This window comes from Chlorocebus sabaeus, chromosome 28 (assembly GCF_047675955.1).
Source record: "Chlorocebus sabaeus isolate Y175 chromosome 28, mChlSab1.0.hap1, whole genome shotgun sequence".
Taxonomy (NCBI): domain Eukaryota; kingdom Metazoa; phylum Chordata; class Mammalia; order Primates; family Cercopithecidae; genus Chlorocebus; species Chlorocebus sabaeus.
Window position 1 is genome coordinate 12,843,577 of NC_132931.1, and position 26,465 is coordinate 12,870,041.

The 26,465-nt window shown below is 42.5% G+C and overlaps 1 protein-coding gene and 1 pseudogene across 1 annotated transcript in view; one reads left to right on the forward strand and one right to left on the reverse strand.

Moving 5' to 3' along the window:
• Positions 1 to 1,037: 1,037 nt before the first annotated feature.
• Positions 1,038 to 9,721, reverse strand: LOC119621341 (ras-related protein R-Ras2 pseudogene; annotated as a pseudogene).
• Positions 9,722 to 17,434: 7,713 nt separating this feature from the next.
• The window catches only part of CYP3A4 (cytochrome P450 family 3 subfamily A member 4), a 30,538-nt gene continuing 21,507 nt past the window's right edge, over positions 17,435 to 26,465 (forward strand). The window contains exons 1-3 of the mRNA XM_037990561.2: positions 17,435 to 17,656; positions 21,893 to 21,986; positions 23,898 to 23,950. Of these exons, the coding sequence (XP_037846489.2) occupies positions 17,586 to 17,656; positions 21,893 to 21,986; positions 23,898 to 23,950 (218 nt within the window). The 5' untranslated portion in view covers positions 17,435 to 17,585. The remainder of the gene's footprint in view (positions 17,657 to 21,892; positions 21,987 to 23,897; positions 23,951 to 26,465) is intronic.

Here is a 26,465-nt window from a genome sequence, read left to right on the forward strand (position 1 = left end):
GGTAGATTGCAAAAATTTTCCTCCATTCTGTAGATTGCTTGTTCACTCTGATGGTAGTTTATTTTGCTGTGCAGAAGTTCTTTAGTTTAATTATATCCCATTTGTTTATTTTGGCTTTTATTGCCATTGCTTTTGGTGTTTTAGTCATGAAGTCCTTGCCCATGCCTATGTGTTGAATGGTATTGCCTAGGTTTTCCTCAGGGGTTTTTATGGTTTTAGGTCTAATATTTAAGTCTTTAATCCATCTTGAATTAATTTTTGTATAAGGTGTGAGGAAGGGATCCAGTTTCAGCTTTCTACATATGGCTAGCAAGTTTTTTCAGCACCATTTATCAAATAGGGAATCCTTTCCCCATTTCTTGTTTTTGTCAGGTTCATCAAAGATCAGATAGTTGTAGATGTGTGGTGTTATTTCTGAGGCCTCTGTTCTGTTCCATTGGTCTATATCTCTGTTTTGGTACCAGTACCATGCTGTTTTTGTTACTGTAGCCTTGTAGTATGATTTGAAGTCAGGTAGCATGATACCTCCAGCTTTGCTCTTTTTGCTTAGGATTGTCTTGGCAATGTGGGCTTTTTTTTGGTTTCATATGAACTTTAAATTATTTTTTTTCCAATTCTGTAACACAGGCTTTTATAAGCAGTTTTTAATCCATAAGTACAATAGGCATTTTGATACTGAGATGTCTCACTTCTGTAGATTCAATTCAATGTATTTAAGGTTACCTAAAGTTGATGCTGAAATTTTAAAAATAGGCCAAAAAATCACAATAAAAACCTATATATTTTTATATGGAGTAACAGTAAACAACCTGATTCCAGAAATTAAAAATTATTTCACAGCCTGTGGCTTCAGCTTGGCAAATGGCCTAGGTTCCAAGACTGTTTTGATTCTATCAAAATGTAAGTGCTTATAAAAAGAATGTGTCTGTGTATACACAGACATATCTTTCAAAGAAATTGGATAATCTATGAAGCCTCCTTAGTGCTTCCTTTAAATTTGCTTGAAAATGACCATTGCATTAGCTTCATGGAAAGAACTAGCTAGCTTCTTGTTGTAAAGCTAACAAGGTCGTCATTTGTCTAAGGCTAGAAAGGTACCCACAAGATGTAAACTGTAAGGAGAGAAGGAGGAGATGAGGCCTTTCCCTGGCATTTGGTAGATAAAACTCAAGGGATTCTAGAAAAATGACACGATGTCAGCCCTTCTTGACTTTTTCTTCCCATGTTGGTTCCAGTGAAAGAAGACATTTTGCTCTTGAAATTTCCTTATAATCCAGACATGTTTATAGAAAGCTTGAGACCAGTCATGGTGGCTCATGCCTATAATCTCAGCACCTTGGGAGACCAAGACAGGAGGATCACTTGTGCCCAGGAGTTCAAGACCAGCCAGGGCAACATAGAAAGGCTCCATCCCTTAGAAAGAAAAATAAGTTGGGCCTGGTGGGGCAAGCCTGTGGTTCCAGCTACACCAGAAGCTGAGGTGAGAGGATCACTTAAGCCCAGCAATTCAAAACTGCAGTGAGCTGTGATCACACCACTGCACTCCAGCCTGGGTGTCAGAGCAAGATCTTGTCTCAAAAAAAAAAAAAAAAAAAAAAAAAACGAAAAAAGAAAAAGGCACCCTCTGCATTCATCCTAATCTTTGCTGATACTTCCATGTATATTACCTTACATTGCTGTGCTAAATGCTGTTTTTCCTGTGTTTCTTGTCCTTGATGATCCAGAGCTGCTTTATTACCCGTAAAAATCGTTTAAAGCTCACCATGCTCCTTCACTCTGAGGAGAATCTGTCTTTGGAATTTATAGGTTTCTTCAAAATCGCCTCTATCTGTGCCTGAAAAGGCCAATAGGAAACCCTCACCAGTCCTCGTACACTGTTTCTTCATGGCTCCAAACTCTTCTTGCCCTGTTGTCTACAAAACACCTAGCCGGGCTGCTCTACCATCTGGCACACACTGCTTTGTGTTGGTATCTTCAATGGTTGGATCATAATCCATTAAAAAATAGGACTGGAAGAACTGTGTGCATCAACTTACAGCAGGGGAGGGGGTCTTGGGTGCCAGGAGTTGTCAGAAGGGCTGGTCCTAGGGCAGCATGGTGCCTGGGGCTGGCTGGGCCTTGCCCCAGGCACAGAGAAGTGGGGTGATTACAAGGGTCTGGGGCAGTGGGTCAGGTTGGGGGTGCTCCTCTATGCCTCTCTGCAGCACAGCTACGTACGGCCATCTGGGAGCACTGTTTTCTTAAGTTTTAGCTTAGGTTCAGGGGTACATGAGCCTAAGGTTTGTTATATAGGTAAATTATATAACAGATTTGTTATATAGGTAAATTACATGTCCCAGGGGTTTGTTGTGCAGACAATTTTGTCACTGGGACAATAAACATAGCATAGGATAGGTAGTTTTTTTTTACCCTTACCCTTCTTCTACCGTCTACCCCCAAGTAGGCCCCAGTGTCTGTTGTTTTCTTCTTTGTGTCCATGTATACTTGATGTTTAGCTATCACTCATAAGTGAGAACATGTGGTATTTAGTTTTCTGTTCCTGTGTTAATTAACTTAGAATAATGGCCTCCAGCTCCACCCATGTTCCTGCAAAGGACATGATCACATTCTTTTTAAATGGCTGCATAGTATTCCATGGTGTATGTGTGCCACATTTTTTTTTTTTTTACCCAGTCTGTCATTGATGGGCATTTAGGTTGATTCCATGTCTTTGCTATTGTAAGTAAAGCCACTGTGGAAAGAAGTTTGGCAATTTCTGAAATAACTTAAAACAGAATTGCTATTTGACTCAGCAATCACATTATTGGGTATTTACCCAAAGGAATGTAAATATTCTACCATAAAGACACACGCACACATATATTCATTGGGGAACTTCTTTTTTAATGGAAATGTTTATAACTACAAGTTTCCCTTTTAGCATTGTTTTGCTGCATCTCATCAGTTGGTGTTTTTTTGTTTTCATAATAATTTGTCTCGAGATATTTTCTAATTTCTCTTGTGATTATTCTTTGACCCATTGGTTGTTTAAGAATGTGTTGTTTAATTTTCATGTATTTGTGAATTTTCCAGTTTTCCTTCTGCTGTTGATGTCTAGTTTTATTTAATTGTGATTGGAAAAGATACATTACATGATTTCAATCTTTTTAAATTTATTAAGGCTTGTTTTGTGGCCTAATGCATGGTATATCCTGAACAATGTTTTATATGCACTTGAGAAAAATGTGTCTTCTACTATTGTTGGGTGGAATGTTCTGTATATGTCTGTTGGGTCTAATTGGCCTATAGTGTTGTTCTTGTCCCCTATTTCCTTATTGTCCTCTGTCTAGTTGTTCTGTTTAATATTGAAAGTTGACTATTGAAGTCTCTTACTATTATTGTAGAACTATTTATTTTCTCATTCAATTCTATCAATGTTTGTGTCATATACTTAGGAGCTCTGATGTTCAGTACATATATGTTTATAATTATTGTATCTTTTAGGTTAATTCACCCTTTTGTCATTATGCAATGTTCTTTGTTTCTTGTAACAGTTTTTGAACTAAAGTCAATCTTGTATGACATTAGTGTTAGTATAGCCACTCCTTCTATCTTTTGATTATTATTTGCAGGGAATATCTTTTTCTATTCTTTCACTTTCAACCTATGCATGTTTTTAGATCTAAAGTGAGTCACTTGTAGACAGAATATAGTTGGATCCCATTTGTTTTATTCCTTCTGGCAATCTGTGTCTTTAGAGGGGTCTAATATATTTAATATATTTACATTTAAAACATACTGATAGAAGGACTTACTATTGTGATTTTGTTGTTTGTCTTCTGCATATCTTACAGCTTTTTTGTCCCTCATTTTCTCATTGCCTTTCTTTGTGTTTGGCTGATATTTTACAGTGACATGTTTTGATTACCTTCTCATTTTCAATTGTGTATATTCTGTAGATACTTTCTTTGTGGTTACCATGGTGATTACATAAAACTTCTTAAGGTTATAACAATGTATTTTAAATTGATAACAATTTAACTTCAATTTCATTAAAAACCACTACTCCTTTACAGCTCTGCACTCCCTCCTTTATGTTATTTATGTCACAAATTACATCTTTATGTATCATGTACCCATTTACACAGACATAGTTATTTGTTATGTTTTGGTCTTTTATATCCTATAAAAGTATTAAAAGAGGAGCTGCAAGCCTAAGTTTCAATAATCCAGGTTTTACATTTGTGCATATATTTACTTTTACCAAAGAACTTTATATTTTCTTATTTTCATATGGTTTCAAGTCACTTTCTAGCAAAAAAAATAAAAAATAAAAAAAGGAGAATCCATCTCTACCAGTCTGTCACAGTACTAAAAGAATACCACACAATCCCTGCCTCTTTCCTAAAAATATTTTTTAAATTTTGGCTTTTGTTGTTATAACTTTACCAAAATTATTTAAAGTAATTTTACCAGCATTGAGTTTTATTGACTAAAGTCCCCCAGATCATTTCATGGTTATAAACCCATTTTGTTTCAGCCAGTTTGCATGGGGCCTTTTCTTTGGAAAACATAATGTCTGGACTGCTGGCAAGATGGACGAATAGAAACAGCTCCAGTCTGCAACTCCCAGTGAGACTGACACAGAAGGCAGGTGATTTCTGCACCTGAGGTACCTGGTTCCAACTGAGGTACCTGGTTCATCTCATTGGGACTGGTTGGACAGAGGGTGCAGCTCATGGAGTGTGAGCCGAAGCAGGGTGGGGTGTCGCCTCACCCAGGAAGCATAAGGGACTAAGCCTGAGGAACCGTGCTCTCTCACCCAGATACTGCACTTTTCCCATGGTCTTCGCAACCCACAGACCAAGAGATTCCCTCTGGTGCCCATGCCACCAGGGCCCTGGGTTTCAAGCACAAAACTGGGCAGCCATTTGGGCAGACACTGAACTAGCTGCAGTAGTGTTTTTTTTTTCCATACCCCATTGGCACCTGGAATGCCAGTGAGATAGAACCATTCACTCTCCTGGAAAGGGGGCTGAAGCCAGGGAGCCAAGTGGTCTGGCTCGGCGGGCGCCACTCCCTTGGAGCCCAACAAACAAAGATCCACTGGCTTGAAATTCTGGCTGCCAGCACAGCAACAGTCTGAGATTGACCTGGGACACTCGAGCTTGGTGGGGGGAGGGGCATCTTCCATTGCTGAAGCTTGAGTAGGCAATTTTACCCTCACAGTGTAAACAAAGCGGCTGGGAAGTTTGTACTGGGTGGAGCTCACCACAGCTCAGTAAGGCCACTGTAGCTATACTGCCTCTCTAGATTTCTCCTCTCTGGGCAGGACATCTCTGAACAAAGTCAGCAGCCCCAGTCAGGGACTTATAGATAAAACCCCCGTCTCCATGGGACAGAGACCCTCAGGGAAGAGGTGGCTTCCACCATTGTGCAGTGTGGCAATTCCTCATGGATTTAGAACTAGAAATATCATTTGACCCAGCCGTTTCATTACTAGGTATATACCCATAGGATTATAAATCATTCTACTATAAAGACACATGCACACGTATGTTTATTGTAGCACTATTTACAATAGCAAGGACCTAGAACCAACCCAAAAGCCCATCAATGATAGACTGGATAAAGAAAATGTGGTGCATATACACCGTGGAATACTATGCAACCATAAAAAAGGATGAGTTCTTGTCCTTTGCAGGGACATGGATGAAGCTGGAAACCACCATTCTCAGCAAACTAACACAATAGCAGAAAACCAAACACTGCGTGCTGTCACTCATAAGTGGGAGTTGAACAATGAGAACACATGGACACAGGGAGGGGAACGTCACACACTGGGGCCTGTTGGGGAGCGGGGGCCTAGGGGAAGGATAGCATTAGGAGAAGTACCTAATGTAGGTGACAGGTTGATGGGTGCAGCAAACGACCATGGCACGTGTATATCTACGTAATAAAACTGCACGTTCTGCACGTGTACCCCAGAACTTAAAGTATAATAAATAATAGTAATAATAATTTCTGGGCATGGAAGTAGCTATCTTTCAGGTTCTACTTCGATGTACATATTCTGAGAGAATTAAACCTGTCAAAGAAACCTTGACTTTCAATGGCAGTCACTGGAATTGACCCTAATAATGTGTTTTGGGGTAAGCCTACTTCATATTCTCAACCTGTCTGCAGTAGTCATTATAATCTGAACTTCCTAAGGTTCATGTGCAAAGTTGAGTTCATTGTTTAATATTCAACAAAGATTATGCCAGTAAAACGGTGCTGTAGGAAAATATCAGATATGTGTCATCACTGGTGGTATTACTTAAATTGCAACATATTTTAGCTGACTGCTGATTTCAGCCACAATGACTGCATTTTATTTCTGTCTCGTGATCTGCAACCTCGGAAGCTTTGAACTTAGTTCATAGAATCCTGGGCATCAAGAACATGTGATTCTAATGGCTAGATAGAGAATGAGAGTAAAAGGATTTTGCCCATGGTCAAGTGAGTAAACAACAGATTTGGAGGGGTCTGGACTCCTGTGATGACTTCATTCTGACAATACTGTTTTGGTTGTCCCTTCATTTCCTCCTAATCCCATGTCTGGTCTGATCTGGCTGTTTCCCACCTTCCAATTCCTGCCTTCTCCAATGCTCCCTTCCATAGGTCACTCTGTGGCTCAGAGACCCTGCTTAACAAATGCCCAACCTTTTAATTATTTGTTCAGTAAAACTTGAACTCATGTCTCCCCTTCTGATAAAAAGAAAATACATTGTGTAACGTAGGGTTACTCTATAACTTTTGTCCTCTCTCTCGGCAACTACTGAACTAACTGTTTTCATATTGAGCAAACGTTTATGGAAGGACTGCCAAGAGTCAGGTACTAGGCTTGGTAATATCCTCCATTCTCTCTAGTCAAAGCCAGCACCAGCCAGACTCACAGATCTAGGTCCCAAGCCCACTGCAGATCACAGGCCAGGGTCTGGTCTCCTCTGGGCTCCTTTGGGAGGGAAAGACAAAATCATTAACACCCATTTTATAGATTAGGCAACTGAGGCTGAGGAAGTTTAAATAACTCATACAGGGCCTGCAAGTCAGTTATATTCCAAGGATCCCTACTCGCTGTCTTCTCTCTACAGAAAGAGATGTCTCTGGAGTCCATAGAAAGCCCAGGAGCCTGGCTGGGTGTGGTGGTCCATGCCTGTAATCCCAGCAGTTTGGGAGGCTGAGGCAGGCAGATCACCTGAACTCAGGAGTTCAAGATCAGTCTGGGCAACATGGCAAAATCCCATCGCTTCTGAAAATACAAAAAATTAGCTAGGCATGGTGGTGCATGCCTCTAATCCCAGCTACTTGGGAGGCTGAGGCACAAGAACTGCTTGAGCCCAAGAGGCAGAGGTTACAGTGAGCCAAGATTGTGCCAGTGCACTCCAGCCTGGGCAACAGAGCAAGACTCCATCTCGAAAACAGAAACAAACACAAACAAACAAAAATAGAAAGCCCAGGGGCCACCTTTGTCAGCTTCCCAGCCACACCTTTTTCTTGTCCTCCTCTGTCTCTGGCATCTTCTCGCAGGTTCTTAATTCTTTGTGGTTGCACAAAGTCAAAATCCCAGAAAAGTTACCACTTCACATCCACTCAGATGGCTATTTTTTTAAAAAAGGAAGATAGGAAGTGTTGGCAAGAACGTGGAGAAACTGGAATTCTCACCCACTGCGGATGAGAACGTAATATGGTGCTGCCGCTATGGAAAACAGCTTAGAGGTTCCTCAAAAAGTTAAACAGATTTTCTGTGTGACCGAGCAATTCCCCTCCAAGTTATACATCTAAGAGGATTGAAAACAGTTACTTAAATATATGGACTCACATATTCCTAACAATCCAATTCACAATAGCCGAAAGGTGCAGATAGCCCACACGTCCATCAATGGATGGATAAATAAATTGTGGTCTATCCATACAATGGAATATTATTCAGCCATAAATGGAATGAAGTACTGACACATGCCACAGAACGGATGAACCTCAAAAATATTCTATGAAGTGAAGGCCAGAAACAAAAGTCCATATATTGCATCATATAAAATATCCAGAAGAGGGAAGTCCAGAGACACACAATGTGCCATGGTGGATGCCAGGGTCTAGGGAGAGGGGAGACTGGGGAGAAACTGCTCAACTGGTACAGGCCTTATTTTGGAATGATGGGAATGTTTTGCAACTAGATAGAGGTAGTGGTTGCAGAACACAGAATGTACTGAATCCCACTGATTTTTTTCACCTTAAAATGGTAAATTTTCAGTCCTCAGATTGGACAATCATAAAAAAATCGTTAATTTTATGTTATGTGAATTTCACCTCTATACATGTTTTATATCTCAGAAATATACACTAACAGGCATGGGACAGGTCACTATGGTGCCTGCCAAGCCCAGTGATGTAATCTGGGGTCTCCGCTCAGCCTCAAGCCTCTTGCTGACCGGTGGAGGGCAGAACCTTTGCCCTGAAAGTATAAGATCTACCTGTTGGCATGATAGCTTCCAGATAGCTTCCAGATAGCTTCTTTATTAGCAGTAATTAAAACTGCCTCAATACAGACACTGTACCTTGCAACCAAGAAATGACAACAATGATAATAAGGGTTAAGCTGGGCCATTCTCTCTTTGCCAGTTAAATTATATTTATTATAGCTCGACATGAAAAACAAAGCAACTCCAACAGGTATCACAAGGGCAAAGGACATGAACATTTTATCAAAGAAGGAACACAGCTATCAAAAATACAGAAATATTCAACCTGGTTAATAATAAAGTGGCTGGGCTCAGTGGTTCATGCCTGTAATCCCTGTGCTTTGCAAGGCTGAGACAGGAGGATCATTTGATGCCAGAAGTTCAAGACCATCCTACCAAGTCAGTTCAAGATCAGACGTCATGTCTACAAAATATCAAAAAATTAGCCACGCATGGTGATACATGCCCTTCGCAGGAGGCTGAAGCAGGAGGATTGCTTGAGCCTGGGAGGTTGAAGTGGCAGTGAGCCAAGATTGCGCCATTGCACTCCAGCCTGGGCAATGCAGCAGGACTCTGTCTAAACAACAATAATAATAATAAAGAAAAAGGGTTGGGATGCCATTTCTTGCTTATTCAATACACAAAGTTAGAAGCAATTTCTACTTTTTCTATTTTTTTATTACTAAAAAAAGCTGGACCATTCTCACAGCCTGAAGTGCTTCTCACCTTCCCTTCTGTCCAAACACTTCTCTGTCTATGATAATGCAAACAGTCACTCCTTTAGGAAGACTTCACCCCAGGTTGTTCCAGGTTTCTTATCTCTGCTTTCCCAGAACTCCTGGCGTCTCCCCAGTTCCCTCCATGTGGTGATGTACCCCCACCTAGGGCTTCGGTATGGCTCTGTCTGCAAAGGTCTTGTTCACACCTTCCCTTACGGGTCCGTTCCCCTGTGTTGTGTCATAGCACTGGGCAGAGTGGACAACCCATTCACACTGATAGAGAGGGACCATGGTTCTGGGGATAACCATGTAACCGATCAGAATAGGGCATTGAGGGCTGGGTGTCAGGCATGGGCTGCACTTGGGTGGGCAGGCCCCCTGGAAAGTCACTGGGTTTGGCAAGCTTCCTAGTAACATGTCTCCCTGGGGTCTCCTTGGAACTTCCTGCAAAAATGCTGGATGCTGGTTTATTCTGGGGAGACGGTTCATTCCTTTCATTTGATTATCAAAGAAACTCATGTCCCAACTAAAGGTCATAAACTCCAATTTGTAAACTGAGATAATCTCAGCTGAATGAATTTGCTGACCCTCTGCTTTCACGCAGCCTCTCGGTGCCCTTGAAATCATGTCAGTTCAAGCAGCCTCATGAGTCATTACAATGTTTAATTATTTCAGTGATTATTAAACCTTGCCCTGTGTTGACCCCAGGTGAATCATAAGCTGGACTTCTGACAAGGACAAGCTGTCATATTCTTTTCAATTACAGAAAAAAGTAAGTTAATTGATAGGATTTTTTTTGTTTAAAAAAATGTTACTAGTTTTGAAAAGGTAATATGTGCACATGGTAAACATTAAGAAGGTATAACAGGATATTTCTTTTATACTACTAAGAATAATGTTTTCTCTAAGTTTTTTTGGTAGATGCTTTCATCGGATTAAGAAAATTCCCTGCTATTAGTTGTTGAAGGTTTTTTATATCATAAATGGGAGTTGAATATTATCATATATTATTAATATATTGTTATTGAACTATCAAAGGCTTTTCCTAAAACCATTGAGATGATCTTATAACCGTTATTCTTTAACCTGTTGTTGAGATCATTGGTATTTATACTTTTTCTCTGTTAATGATTCCTGAGTCATTAACTCAAGAATCTTGAGTTGTTGAAACAACTTGGTCATGGTGTGTCATCTTTGATCACTGCTGTCTCTGACTTGCCACTATTTTGTTCAGGATTTTTGCGCCGATGCTCATGAATGAGACTGGCATGCCATCTTCTTTTGCGGTCCTGATTTTTTTTTCTGATTTGGATCACGTGGCCCTCATGGAATGAGTTGGGCATGATGCCTTCTTTTTCACATCTCTGGATTGATGGGACACTTTGAATTCTCTCCAGATGGCCCTCAATGGTCCCTGCCTCCTCATTGTTAGGTCCCTGGGCAACCCCTTCTCATTTCTGTTAGGCCCAGGAACCTGTGGGGGTTTTGTTTGTTTGTTTGTTTTTTGAGTTGGAGTCTCGCTCTGTCACCCAGCTGGAGTTGGAGCGCAATGGCCCGATCTCAGCTCACTGCAACCTCCACCTCCTGGGTTCAAGTGATTCTCCTGCCTCAGCCTCCTGAGTAGCTGGGATTACAGGCACCCACCGACATGCCTGGCTAATTTTTGTATTTTTAGTAGAGATGGGGATTCACCATATTGGCCAGGCTTGTCTCTTGGCCAGGCTGGTCTCGAACTCCTGACCTCATGATCTGCCCACCTTGGCCTCCCAAAGTGCTGAGATTACAGGCATGAGCCACCACACCCAGTGGACCTGTGGTTTTTAGAAGCTCCCCAGGCATGTGAATGTTGTGAGCATCCCAGGATGACAGCCACTGTGAGTTCGGCTGTTAAAACTGTGAGAAAGCACCAGTGGGACCCTCTCCAGCACTTGCCTGCTGAGGTCATGGAAGAGGCTTGTTGGGGAGATGATGCGCTGGTTGACTCCTGAAGGATGGTTAGGAATGCACCAGATGGAAGCTGGGTTGGACCCACTCTATGCTAAAGAACAACTTGTGTGGACACAAGGACACACGGACATGTCATATTTGTAGAGCCTGGGGACTGGCCAATCATACCATTTGCTTAAAACATCATGTACATTTGGAGAAGTGGACTGAGACAGGCTGAAGAAACTAACAGTGGCCAGATGAGAAAGGGTCTTGTGTTACTTCCTAGAGATACTTAGATTTTATCCTGTGGGTGACAGGAGCAGTTGGAGGGACTGAAGCCAAGGAAACATGTTTCAAGATCTATGTTTTTTGAGATGCTGTCTGGTGACTGAGTAGCAAATTCCCTGGATAAGGCCTGCCCAGGGTCAGGCAAAACAAATTAGGAGGTTACTGAAATAAGGAGTATGAGAAACGGTGTAGGTTTTGCTGACGTTTTGTAACACATCTCGTGATGATCTTCATTTCCTTCACCAATTTCCTGTTTCATTAATTCCCTTTCATGTGCTCTCCTGAAATTCGCCTCACAATCTTTGAATTCTCTTTTACATGTTGGTTTCATCACCTTTTACTTTTTGCTTTCCTGGAAACACAAATGATTCTGATTGCGACATGTCGGAATTATTTGCAACATTACCCTTTCTGCTGAAACCATGAGTTCACTGAATACACAATTTGGTAGGATGCACATGTTTGTTTTCATGGTCATGACCAGCTCTGTAGCGTTTTATAACTACATTGGCAGTGTACTGGGAAGTGTAGAGGGAAATATTTATCTCATGTGTGGCTGACACAGCCTGCCATATTGTTTTAGGAGCCTCCTTGGAATCCCAGCAAGAATGCCCCTGGCACAATTTGTAATCCCAATGTCCTTCTTGATGCCCTGGCTTCATGGCTTAGTCACTTCTGAAGTCTCTTTCTAACTGTCTGTTTCCACATCTATAAAGTGTGAGTTAAATCATCCTAACACTACTCATCTTACAAAGTTTTCTTGCTGATCATTAAAAGAGTTGGGAAAGAACTGTGTAAATTGTGAATTTCCATGGAGATGTTAGTTGTTACTTTATCAAGAAATAGAGACTCTAGAATGGAGTAGAAAGCAAACGGTCATGATTAAGTCCTCCTCCTCTTCTTCTTTTTATTAATTTTTAAAGAAAAGACGTTTAATTGACTCACAGTTCCATATGGTTGGGGAGGCCTCAGGAAACTCTCAATCATGGCAGGAGGCAAAGGGGAAGAAGGCACCTTCTTCACAAGGCGGCAGGAGAGAGAGAGCCCCTCTTCTTTTTTGTCATAAAGTCTACAGACGTGCTTATGCTTCAGGGAAGGGTGGGAAGAGAGAAGGAAGGACATTGCTTCACTGCAGCCCTCACTGATGACTTTGCTAAGGCACCTCACTTTGTCCCAGTGTATGGGCAGAGCTCTGGCCACTACCTGTTCAGAAGGCCGGGACTGCATTGCTAGTTCCCCACTAACTCTGTGTGACCTTGGGCAAGGCTGGGCCTGTGTCAAAAGATTATGACCCTGGGCTCTCAGGCTAGAAGATCTAAATATGAATCCTGGCTCTGCTAGAGCAATTAGTGATGTAACTTTGGATGGGTCAGTTAACCTTCCTGTGGCTTAGTTTGCTCATCTGTAAAATAAGGATCATAACAATATCAATACCATGGGGTTGTTGGACAGATTGAATCAGTTAATGCAGGGCAAGTACTTAGCATGACACATATTCATTATTGTTTCCTGGAGTAAGAGCTGTGTGTGAGTGGGTGTGAGCATGTGTGAAACCCTTTCTCTGCAATCTCAGTTAAGAAACCGATCCAGAATTTAAAGTTCAGGGCCTAAGTGGGTGGTTATCTTCTCCCAGTTCCATGCTACCCAACCTTTGCTCTTTCTCCTGCCCATAGGTGGAGCCTAAGCGATCCATAAGAGAAGGAGAATAGAGGACAGGGAATGCCTTCGAAAATCCTAGAGGGACACAGAGGCTGAGAGGCAGGCAGTCCTGAAAGGGTCTTCTAATTTGGACAAGGAGAACCTTGGTCTTCATAGGCCAATTCTGGTCAGTTTCCCCCATGGACAGATGAGGAAACAGGCCCAGGAATATCCAAGGTCTCACATTTCCCATCCGTCAAGTCTTGTTGATTCTGTTGCATTCATATCTTTCAAAGAGAGATGGAGTTTAGGGAAAGAAAGAAGGATCAACTGTGTCTGATACCGCTGGGAGCTTAAGTAAAGGATCCTTTTACTTCATAGCATTTATCCTAATTTGTAATTCCGTATTATTTGTGTGGCTGTTTGGCGTCTCTTTCTCCTATATGGGCGCTAGCTTCATAAGGGCAAAGATTCCGATTCTTTAATATTTAGTGTTTGCCACATGCTCTGAACACAGTAGGCACACAGGCTAACCAACATACAGCGGCATCAAAGTGAGACACCTACCTCCTCCAGTGCCACGAGAGCATGTCCATGCACCTGTCACTCTCCTCAACACCACCCCCAAGCATGAGGCCCAAAAGCATTAGCTATGCCCCTCTTCCAGCCACCAAAATTTAAAGGCCAGGTGTGGTGGCTCCCATCTGAAATCCCAGAACTTTAGGAGACAGCGGCAGGAGGTCACTTGAGACCAGGAGTTTGAGACCAGCCTGGGCAACATAACTAGACCCCATCTGTACTACAAATTAGCTGGCCATGGTTGCATGTCTGTATTCCCAACTACTAACGAGGCTGAGGTGGGAGGATCACTTGTGCCCAGGACGTGGAAGCTACAGTGAGCTATAATCACAGCACTGAACTCCAGCCTGAGCAACACAGTGAGACCCTGCCTCAAAACAATTTTAAAAATAAATAAATAAAAACAAAACTTAGATACCACCTGGTCACCCCGACCTGCAAAATCAAGTTTTCCCCTACTGAGAAGAATGGGGATCTGAGAGCTGAGTTACAGAGAGAGAATTCTTCCTTTTTTTTTTTTGGGTTTACATCCTCAAGATCATGACCTGTGAAATTTGAATATAATACACATATAATTCCAGAGCAGTGTTGCCTCCCCTTACCACCAGCAATTCACTTGGCCACTGGAAGTCAGGACAAGCTTCCCAGAAGAGAGGTACCACTTGGACTACCAATATAAAAGGATGAAAATATCGGAGTGATGGTGTTCCTTGCATCATTGAGTCCCTGGACAGCCTGTCCACTGATGCTGATATCTGAGCCTAGTGCTTCTCTGAATGTTGAGATGAAACTTTGATCCAATGAAACCAGACTGAGAAAGAAGATAAGTCTTTCATTGTTGATAAGGACCTTGTATTTCTTATAATTGTATGATTATTTTTCCTTAGCTGTACTGTAATTATCTGCTTGTTTATCTCTGCTCTATGTGCTTAGGGTACAAAGTTGACGAAGACCAACTTTGGTTGGGAGCACAGTACTGAGAGCACAGTACTGAGAGCTTTAAAAAACATGATGAATGCTTTAATACAGGAAAAGAGTAGGGGAGAGGCACGTGGTGGTTGGGTGTATCTTCCTTGACACATTCAGTGCAGTTGTCAGTAGTCAAGTTCCTACATGTTAGAAGATGTTACCTTCTGTGGAATTAAGTGGCAGAACATGCGTTCGATTATCTTCCTTTGCAGAGCAACACCAATTGCATTAGTTAGGACACAGTGCCGGCTGCATTTGAGTCCCAAGCAGTGATTAGTCTATCACCATTGGTGTAGATTCCAACCAGTCAGACCACCTCCTGAAGTGTGTAAGGCAGGTAAATTTTCATCTTAGAATAAGAATCATCTTAGCCAAGTATGTGTTTTAGAGGAAAGAAGAAAACATATTTATCTCCGTAAGAGTTTTGTTTCTAAAAAATCAAATAAGAAAGGTTCTGGGTTTAGGTGAGCTAATGAAGTTGTTGATAACCATCAGATGACACTGGAATCTTTACTTGTCTGAGTGTGTTTTGTGCACCTCTCAGTGTGGGAACATAGGGAGATCCTCCAGCAATACCACTGATATGGTCAGAAAGTCCATCTTTCCTCCTCCCTGCTGAGATGAGATGGAGTCCTTTGTTCTAGAAGACCCATGGGGGTGCCGCTGGAAGTAACCTTTGAGACAGGAACACGAATCTCAACCAATTTGTGATTGCAGCCTTGAGTCTCACTATTTCCCATGGTGACGCTTAGCAGGGAATGGCAGATGCACCAGAGCAGCAGAGGACCTTCCATCTCCCTTCCTGTTAGCTTTTTATAATGTTTTATTGTGATCAGTAGCAGCTGGGAAGCTACTTGCAATCACTGAGCCTCAGTTTCTACATCTGTAAACTGGGGATAGTAGCATGGCCGTATGTCATGTGCTCAGCGAAGCCACTGAAAAGAGACAGATATGTATCAGAATTCCCTGGACTTTAATCCTGCTTCTCCTGTGGATTGTCACCCACCTTCCCATGTCTGTCCTTTGTTGACTTGACACTTGCTGTCACTTCTTTTGTTAGATACTTCTCTGTAGGGCTCCATTATTCCAGGGATTCCAGAGTTATGGCACATGCATACCTCCATCCAAACATGTTTATGTGTCTCCTGCTTCACTAGGCTGTCCCCAAGGAAGATGTGGCTCCCAGCATACACCTGGTGCAACACTGCACATGACATTCGCCCACTTTGCCTTGAGTCTGACATGGAATCTGGTGTGAATGTCACACACTCAGGCCAGGTGCTGAGCAGCCCTGGAGGCTTAGGGGCCACAGGGATGGGAAAAGGTGCCTTTCTGGGGTGAGTATCAGTTTCTTCAGGAGCGCTGAACGTGAGAAAGAATAAAGAGAGGAGAAAGTGCACAAGAACAGCTTAAACATCATCTATTTCTATTGAGTTTTAAGAACTCTGAGATTTTTTGTTTGTTATGTAATCCATTCATCAGGCCCAGCAGACACAGAACTTGGGTCTGAGTGATGATAATGAGCTGATATGATTTTCACACCCTTATCACTGAGATCTCTCCCATCAGGAATGGGTCAGGGGGCTCACAGGTGGTGGCAACTGCTATTACAGGCCTCATCTCTAGCAGTTCCTGGGGCCTGCTCTCCTCCCATTAGGAAATCCCCCGCTTGTTAAAAAGGAAGCCATTTGCTTTGAATTCCAATTCCACCCCCAAGAAGCTGGGACCATCTTATTGGAGTCCTTGATGCTTTATGAGGCTGCAGTGACCGCTGCCCCATCATTGCTGGCTGAGGTGGTTGGGGTTCACTTGGCCACCTGGGCAGCTGTTCTCTTCTCTCCTTTCTCTCCTACCATTTCCAGACATGCAGCATATCCAGAGAGTAGGGACCACTCGTTGGTAAAGAACCTGTCTGACTTGCTGTCTACGGCAGGACTTTTGAAAGGTTCACAGGAAGCAGCACAAATTGATACTGTTCCATGAAGCCATCAGCTCCATCTCATCGATGCCCTGTCTCTTTTTTAGGGGTCCTCTTGCCAACAGAATCTCAGAGGGCAAGCCTGAAAGTGCAGAGACAGCAGCTGAGGCACAGCTAAGAGATCTGGCTGTATTAATGACCTAAGAAGATGGAGTGGTCACTGGAAGTCAGAGGGGATGACACGCAGGGGCCCAGCAATCTCAGCCAAGTCAACTCCACCAGTTTTTCTGGTCGCCCACTGTGTGTACAGCACCCTGATAGGGACCGGAGCCATGACAGTGAATAAGACCAGACTATGCCCTTGAGGAGCTCACCTCTGCTAAGGGAAACAGGTGTGGAAACACACAATGGTAGAAAAGAGGAGAGAGGACAATAGGACTGCATGAAGGGGATGGAAAGTACCCAGGGGAGGAAACAGTTAAATGTGTGTGAGGAGGTTGGTGAGGAAAGACTCTAAAAGAAGGCTTTGTCTGGCTGGGTTTGGAAGGATGCGTAGGAGTCTTCTAGGGAGTGCAGGCACATTCTAGGCATAGGTAAAGATCTGTAGGTGTGGCTTGTTGGGATGGATTTCAAGTATTGTGGAATGAGGACAGCCATGGAGACAAAGGCAGGAGAGAGGATATTTAATAGATTTCATGCCGATGGCTCCACCTGAGTTTCTGATAAGGACCCAGAACCCTTGGACTCCCCAGTAACATTGATTGAGTTGTTTATGATTCCACATAGAATATGAACTCAAAGGAGGTCAGTGAGGGGTGTGTGTGTGATTCTTTGCCAACTGCCAAGGTGGAGAAGCCTCTTCCAACTGCAGGCGGAGCACAGGTGACCCTGCTACTGGCTGCCACCCCAGCCCTGCCTCCTTCTCCAGCATATAAACAATCCAGCATCCTCAGTGAATCACTGCTGTGCAGTGCAGGAAAGCTCCACGCACACAGCCCAGCAAACAGCAGCACACAGCTGAAAGGAAGACTCGGAGGAGAGAGATAAGGAAGGAAAGTAGTGATGGACCTCATCCCAGACTTGGCTGTGGAAACCTGGCTTCTCTTGGCTGTCACCCTGGTGCTCCTCTATTTGTGAGTAACTGTCCAGGCTCCTCTTCTCTGTTTTCTTGGACTTGGGTTGCTAATCAGGCTTCTATTTCCCTTATCTGTTTTGAAGATCAAAAAAGATGGTCAGGCCGGGCATGGTGGCTCACACCTGTAATCCCAGCACTTTAGGAGGCTGAGGCAGGTGGAATGCCTGAGGTCAGGAGTTCAACCAGCCTGTCTAACATGGTGAAACTCTGTCTCTACTAAAAATATAAAAATTAGCTGGGACATGATGGTGCATGCCTATATTCCCAGCTACTTGGGAGGCTGAGGCAGGAGAATTGCTTGAACCCAGGAGGTGGAGGTTGCAGTGAGCTGAGATCATGCCACTGCACTTCAGCCTGGGTAACAGAGTGAGACTCTGTCTCAAAAAAAAAAAAAAGAAAAAGAAAAAAATAGATGTTCAAGGAGAAGTAGCTTAAGTGTTGGATGCTACAAACACATAGAGGTTATTATAGATCTTATGCAGATGTATAAAGGAATAAATAAGCATCTCCCCTGTCCATCTTTAGTGGCAAGAAGGGTTTAGGGATAGCATTGATTAAGGATGATCTACTTGACAATAGTTTGGACCCAAGGAAGGATAAGGAAGGAAAGAGTGATGGATCTCATCCCAAACTTGGCCGTGGAAACCTGACTTCTTACTAAACCAGAATTTGGGTTTTACATTTTCCCCTTTATGCTGCAGTAGAAGAGGATGAATCTTCTCACCAGTGGGATCCCGGCATCCTAGAGCAGGTGGAGAGAAGAGTTACTCCCCACTGTGGGTAGTGAGGCTTCTTGCCTGTCACATTTCACTTCTACCTCAATTTCACACTTACTAAGATTTGGGAATCATGATGACAGGAAAATAGAAAATATAGACGTCATTTTAATTATTTCACAGAAACGTTAGAAATTCAGTGAGTTGTGGCAACGTATTTTCCATCTTCGGACATTTTAACACGAATTGATATGGCATAAATTCATTCTATTTAAAATCAGATTTTTTTGGAGATAGCCTATTTCCAGCATGTTCCTCCTAGAAGATAAATGAGGGCTGTTAGTTCAGTATTTGTTACAATAAATGTGTGTAAAATAACCTCACCTTTCCAGAATGTCAGGAATATGAATCTAATGCACAAATGTGTAACTCTATGACAAGATTGCATACGTCTTTTAAAATATATCTTCCCAATAGTTTATTTTAATACCCCTATTTCAAATAAACCTGCTTAGCAGGTTATCTTAAACTGTCAGGGCAGGGGAGTAAGCAAGACTGTGAGCCAGTGATGACAGCAAAAGCATCCAGGTAGGATCAAGGTGAAGTGAGAAAATATTCCTCATTCTTCAGGGTAGAATTCCAAAGAGATATTCATGGGTCCTGGCCCCCTAGTGGAGGTCACTCAAAGGACAAACATGTTCACATCTCATCTGCTTCAAGCCTGGACACAGGGGCACCATCTGTGTCACTCTGTGTGTGGTTGGCCATGTTGTGGGGCTGTCACTACAGATTCGGGCAGCCAGGCAGACAATACCTTTGCCTTAGATGATGCCGGTACAGCCCAGGAGTCAGAAGCTGTAGTGTAGACCATGCCCTCCTTAGGCCAACACAATTAAGTGCACTAGATGACTGGCTTTTCTGTTAGCCTCTTCATTGGAACCAAAAGCAGCATTACTCTACCAAACAGAGGGAGCTGGAAAGAAACTAAACAGTTTGCCCAGCCTAGCCTCTGCCTTGACATGGAACCATGTGAGTCTAGACATTCACTTAGATCTTTCCTCGGGGGCCAATGCTGCTGACACATTAACTCAATAGTTTGTCCTGGCCTGAGAGACCATGTAACTTGTAGAAAGTTTAGAAGCAGACATTAGTGTCACTGATTTGTCATGGCTGTGACAACAAAGGAAGGAACTGGAGTGGGAAAACCAAAGGCCACCCTGGTTTTGGCAGATGGTGCACACACATCCACTAACTGTTCTGGGGGCAAGGATCCAAATGCACTATTGGGCCTGGCTATGCTGGCTCTGCTGGGTCCTCCAAACATAAGCCTCCATGCCATTTCTCAGTTGTATTTTACCGTATATCATCAGTCACTGGGTTTGCACAGAATGTTTGGAACCTATACTGCCTTAAGGGCTACCCTTTAAATAAGAGAAAGCAAGGTCTTAATTCAACTGTCTGGAACATTTTATGTTTACTTATGTGGAATACTACATCTTTTGCTATCAGCAGGAGGGTACGTGGACATTAGAAGGCCCCTGCCTTTCAGCTGAAAGCACATATGAGGCATATGGATCCATTTATACACACTATGCTTTTCAGCCACATTTTCCTAATTTGTCTCTCTGGAGTCCACGTTGTGGGACTAGCAGATTCATGGTTGAATTGATGGATGGTGACCTCTTACATCAGCTTTTCTTTTTCTTTTTTGAGGCAGAGTCTTGCTCTGCCACCTAGGCTGGAGTGCAGTGGCACGATTTGGGCTCACTGCAAGCTCCGTCTCCCGGGTTCACGCCATTCTCCTGTCTCAGCCTCCCAAGAAGCTGGGATTACAGGCGCCCGCCACCACACCTGGCTGATTTTTTGTATTTTAAGTAGAAACGGGGTTTCACCATGTTAGCAGGATGGTCTCAATCTCCAGACCTTGTGATCTGCCCACCTCGGCCTCCCAAAGTGCTGGGATTACAGGCGTGAGCTGCGACGCCCGGCCTCCATCAGCTTTTCTTCTTCCTCCAGTTTCCACTCTTCAGTTACGTCAGACGGGGAAGGTCTTCAGACATCCAGAACCCCTGGTTGGGGGAGTCCATACATGACCCATCAAAGATGAGTTGCAAGCAGGCCTGCCATAGGGAGCAGCAGCATTAACGGGTTTTCCTACAGAGACAGTTGATGTGCAGAGGCAATAAACTGACTGCTTTGTGATTGATCACCTTGAGAAAAATGAGCATGTCTGGCTGTATTAGTCCTTTCTTGCATTGCTATAAAGAAATACCTGAGGCTGGGTATTTATAAAGAAAAGAGATTTAATTGTCTCATGGTTCTGCAGGCTGTACAGGAAGCATAGTGACTTCTGCCTCTAGAGAGGCCTCAGGAAATTTACAATCATGACAGACGGTGAAGGAGAAGCAGGCAGATCTTTACACGGCTGGAGCAGAAGCAAGAGAGAGTGGGGAGGAGGTGCCACACACATTTAAACCACCAGATCTCATAAAAACTCATTGTCATGAGGAAAACACCAAAGGCAGGATGGTGTGAAATCATGAGAAACTGCCCCTAGGATCCAATCACCTTCTACAAGGCCCAACCTCCAGCATTGGGGACTACACTTCAACATGAGATTTGGGTAGGGGTACAGATTCAGACCATGTTGCTGACACTGTGCTTATCAAATGAATATCGCCAGTTGGAAGGCTAGATTCCACAAGAGGAGGAATGACCTGGAAATTGGTTCTTTAGTTGTGATTCTTCTGCACACTGTCATTCAGGGAACTATGAGTCAATCATCCTTACCAACAGGTCAAATCAACCAGATCATCTGACCACAGAGACTGAGTTGTAGCTGAAAGCTGCTCACATTTCTATGAGGCCAATGGAAGCCTTGAGCACAGTTGTCAGTCTGTAGAAATAAGGATTCTGTGACTCCTCCAAGACCTCTCTGTGAATGACGGTTTAAGAAGGGCCAGATCCTAAAACAGGGTCAGAACTTCGAGGGAAGGGAAAGCATAAAAGCCTCTGAGCAAATTCTAAAGACAGGGTCACCATAGGCTCTCAGTGACCCTCTGTGACCAAGTGGATGCAGTGATGCAAAATCTCATCATCACGGCTAAAGACAAAAGAAAAGTCACCCTTTCTACCTAGGATGAGACTCCCCAAATTTGGGAAGAGGCCACTTACTAAATAGACATAAGGGAATGAGGAGACCTGGAAGAATTCCCGCCTGAACCTTTCAGGAGCACTCACGTTTGAGGACATTTTTCAAGTATTTGCTTCAGGATTGGGACCTTGAAGGCTTCAGCTGCTTTTAGCTAATCAATTGTGACTTTTTGGGATCTCACAGTGGGGGTGGGAAAGGACCTGATGAAGAAATTTAATTATTGCCATCAGAGTTACTGTTATTATTTATTGCATTAATGTTACCTCTTTTTCTTGAGCATTCCAGTTCCTCCGTCAGTGACTCATCAACCCCTATATCTATAAAGTCACAATCCCTGAGACCTGATTTCTGTTTCACTTTGTAGATATGGAACCCATTCACATGGACTTTTTAAGAAGCTTGGAATTCCAGGGCCCACACCTTTGCCTTTATTGGGAAATGTTTTGTCCTACCGTAAGGTGAGTGTTTTTGAGCTCTCTCTTTTGCTTCTCATGATTGCAAAGAGCAGCTTAGTTCCATCAGTGAAAATGCTTCTCCTCAGGAGGAAAGTCTGAGGTTTTACACTTTCAGAAACAGTGTGTAGGCATCACCCAGAGCATGGCAAGGTTTACACCGGGACTCTCTTGCTAACTCTCAGGAACCTCAGGTTTGCTTCAGTTGAGCAGCCCAAATCTCAGGTAGATCAGCAACCTGATGTTGAGAACTTGATGTGCAGACTTTATGAGCACCATAAAGAAGATTTTCTTTTTGCTCCATGCAGGTTCCCAGGAAGGTACAGTCATACTTAGTTAGTATTAAAAGTAGGAAAAGGACCTCCTGATTGTGGCTTGTAATCTGTGTACATGAGAGTCAAACTTTCCTCTCTGTAGCAAGAGCTCTTGAGTAACCTTTTTTCCCTTCCTTCTGGACAGGTTTGAAACTCAGTTTGTTAGGGAGCCCAAGTATTTACCACTGGTCATTTGCACCTGCTTCAATCCTCTCCAAAAAATGCTAAATTCCCCAAGGGTATCTCCATGACTCTACCCCAGCTCTTACTCCCCATGACATTTTTTGCAGCTTTGAGAGTCAGAACAAAGGGGTTCTGCTTTACTTCTTTTCCTTCAAAGGCTGCACCCTATGGGTAAGTCTGATCAAGGAGTGGATATAACTGAGATGAGATAGTGGTTGTCTATGAAACTCAGATATTTAAGCACAAAATGAATGTGTGGGGTTTTGTTTTACATGAAGATGGAATCACATTCAAAATCACTAGAAAGGGGATGATTTGATGAAATTATTAAATATTTAATTTTGCTGAATAGAATATCATATGTGCCACGTGGACCGTGAACTTTGGCCGAGCCTTTGTTCCTAACCTGGTCTGATGCTCTGCCCCGGGCCTGGGCCCTGGATGGAAAATTAGGAGCCCATGTCCACATGGCCAGCAGCAGCAGTCAGCTCTCTGGCTTACATCATCTTTCCTGCATATCTGAGACTTGTTTCTCAGATTCTAATTCTCTCAGGTGAGGGCTTTGTTGTCTAATTACTACCCAGGAATTTCATATTTTTTCCCTGTGCAAAAAAATAATTTCCCCACCACCTTCTCCAGGTCAGCTCTTTAGTAGATGTACCCCCAAGATACACATTCCTGGGACCTTTGTTTGCACAGTGAAAATGTCACCCCTGAAATGTAGATACAGGAAGATTTGTTTTTAAGTTTCAGTGAAAACTCCGAGCAAGTGTTGTTATTGGCTGTGTACGATGTGTAGAGGGGACATTTTCTCAGAACTTCCATGTTAAGCTGGAAAACTGGAAAGCAAGTCCACTTTGTCATTCTGTCACTCACTCATTTCTCACTCAACAACATGCCTCATATTTATCTAAGTCTACTAGACTAAAAGAGGTCCCTGGTGTCTGTAACTTTCTAATTCTGCTAGAACTCTGGAGTGAGCTCATGAAATAAAAGAAAAGGATGACGAACAAGGAGATGAAAGACTGCGCATTCTCTTCTGATGCTCATTCACTTTCCCTCAGCCTCAGTTTCCCCACATGCCCCTGGAGGTGATCATTCAGGGATTCTTGAGATTTTAGAGACAACACATGAAAAAGCAAAAAGACATCAGAAAGACAAGGAGGTACTTAGTATTTATACACAAGGATAAGTCATTCAGTATCCACAACACTTGGAGAAAATTCAAGAGTGATTTTAAGTTTCCCATTTCAAATACTTCCTCTGTTTTCACTTATTTCCTTTTTGATGTCTCTAAATAAGCTTCCTGTAACTGCCAGCAAGTCTAATTTCATTGGATTCAACTGTTTTCATCCCAATTAGACGCAGGGTTAAGTACATTTAAAATAATAATCAAATATCATTTTGTTTCTCCTCCCAGGGCTTTTGGCAGTTTGATATGGAATGTTATAAAAAGTATGGAAAAGTGTGGGGGTGAGTATTCTAGAAACTTCCATTGGATAGACTTGCTCATATGATGAGGTTACCCCACTGCACAGAGGACAGTCTCAGCCCAAAGCCTCTTGGGATGAAGCTCTTGTCAACCTAACTACAAAGAGAGTTCTCTGAAAGAAGAGGATATTTACTTGGGAGTAGAGTATTGCAATGGGAATCTGCATGCCATTATAAACTATGTGCAAACTCACAGAAGTAAAGCAAGACAAAGAGTCTCCAAGGAAAATATGAGGAGGATTTCATATCAGTTTTGAAATAATTATCCTTCGCTACAAAGATCAATAGCAAGGGTGACACCATGCCAGGATTGGACAGGCAGTTGCTGATTAGGTGCCCTTGTAGAAATATTTTTGTTTAATGTTGGGATGGCCTTTGTGCAAGCTTGTAGTTTTGCAAAGTCTTTTGTGATAGTTTTGTTATCAGGCATACAAGCATGAGAATCCTCTCTTCATAGCCTTCTTTGATTTATTTGTCAGGGTTTTTAAACACACACACACACACACACACACACAACATCATTTTGCTTCTGACAACATTCACACTCGCTATTGTAAAACTTTTCAAAGCTTGTCCTACAAGGATCCCATGGGTCACCAGGTGTCGAGTTCTACAGTCTGAACTAGGCTGGGAGCATTGTGGTTACCACTTTTCTCCAGACTTTGGTGGCCCAGGGACTCATAGCATCACGCTGTGTCCAGTGTCTGCCTATTTCCCTCTTCTTTTTTTCTTCCTTAGGTGCCCTTTTATTACATGCATTGTCTCAAATACTTCTAATACGTGCTCATAAATGCATGGCATCATCTCCTTCCCACATCAATTCACTTTCAATTAAAAACCAAAACCCTTTCATTTACACTTTGGATTTAAAGTGCTTTTGAATGGAGGGTGAGAGACAATAGAGAAACAGATTGGCAAATCACTTATGCTCTGCTGTTGTTGTTTTTGTAATTTTCTCTGCAAGTGTGGAACTTTTCATTCTGTTTTGTTATTAAATTTAAGTCAAGACTTTTTAATAGAAGGGTATATAAGCATTTCTTTGTCTATACCTTTCTGCTGAATTTGAAGAAATGCTGAATATTCTTAATCACTGTGTTCCCTGGCAGGCTGATGGACTGTGATTTTATTTTATTTATTTTATTTTTATTTTTTAAATTATACTTTAAGTTCTGGGTTACATGCATAGAATGTGTAGTTTTGTTACATAGGTATATACGTGCCATGGTGGTTTGCTGCACCCATCAACCCGTCACCCACATTAGGTATTTCTCCTAATGTTATCCCTCCCCTAGCCCCCCACCCAACAACATGCCCCAATGTGTGATGTTCCCCTGTGTCCATGTGTTCTTATCATTCAACTCCCACTTATGAGTGAGAACACACGGTGTTTGGTTTTCTGATCTTGTGATAGTTTGCTGAGAATGATGGTTTCCAGCTTAATCCACGTCCCCGCAAAGGACATGAACTCATCCTTTTTTATGGCTGCATAGTATTCCATGGTGTATATGTGCCACATTTTCTTTATCCAGTCTGTCACTGATGGACATTTGGGTTGGTTCCAAGTCTTTGTTATTGTGAATAGTTCCGCAATAAACATACGTGCACATGTGTCTTTATCGTAGAATAATTTATAATGCTTTGGGTATATTCCTGGTAATGGGATTGCTGGGTCAAATGGTATTTCTAGTTCTAGATACTTGAGGAATCGCCATACTGTTTTCTGCAATGGTTGAACTAATTTACACTCCCACCAACAGTGTAAAAGTGTTCCTATTTTTCCACAACCTGTCCAGCATCTGTTGTTTCCTGACTTTTTAATGATCACCATACTAACTGGTATGAGATGCTTTCTCATTGTGGTTTGATTTGCATTTCTCTAATGACCAGTGATGATGAGCATTTTTTCACATGTCTGTTGGCTGCATAAAAGTCTTCTTTTGAGAAGTGTCTGTTCATATCCTGTGCCCATTTTTTGATGGGGTTGTTTGCTTTTTTTCTTGTAAATTTGTTTAAGTTCTTTGTAAATTCTGGATATTAGCCCTTTGTCAGATGAATAGATTGCAAAAATTTTCTCCCATTCTATAGGTTGTGTGTTCCCTCTGATGATAGTTTCTTTTGCTGTGTAGAAGCTCTTTAGTTTAATCAGATCCCATTAGTCAATTTTAGTTTTTGTTGTCATTGCTTTTGGTGTTATATTCATGAAGTCTTTGCCCTTGCCTATGTCCTGAATGGTATTGCCTAGGTTTTCTTCTAGGATTTTTATGGTCCTAGGTGTTACACTTAAGTCTTTAATCCATCTTGAGTTAATTTTTGTATAAGGTGTAAGGAAGGGGTCCAGTTTCAATTTTCTGCATATGGCTAGGCAGTTTCACCAACACCATTTATTAAATAGGAAATCTTTTCCCCATTGCTTGTGTGTGTCAGGTTTGTCAAACATCAGGTGGTGGTAGATGCGTGGTGTTATTTCTGAGGCCTCTGCTATGTTCCATTGGTATAT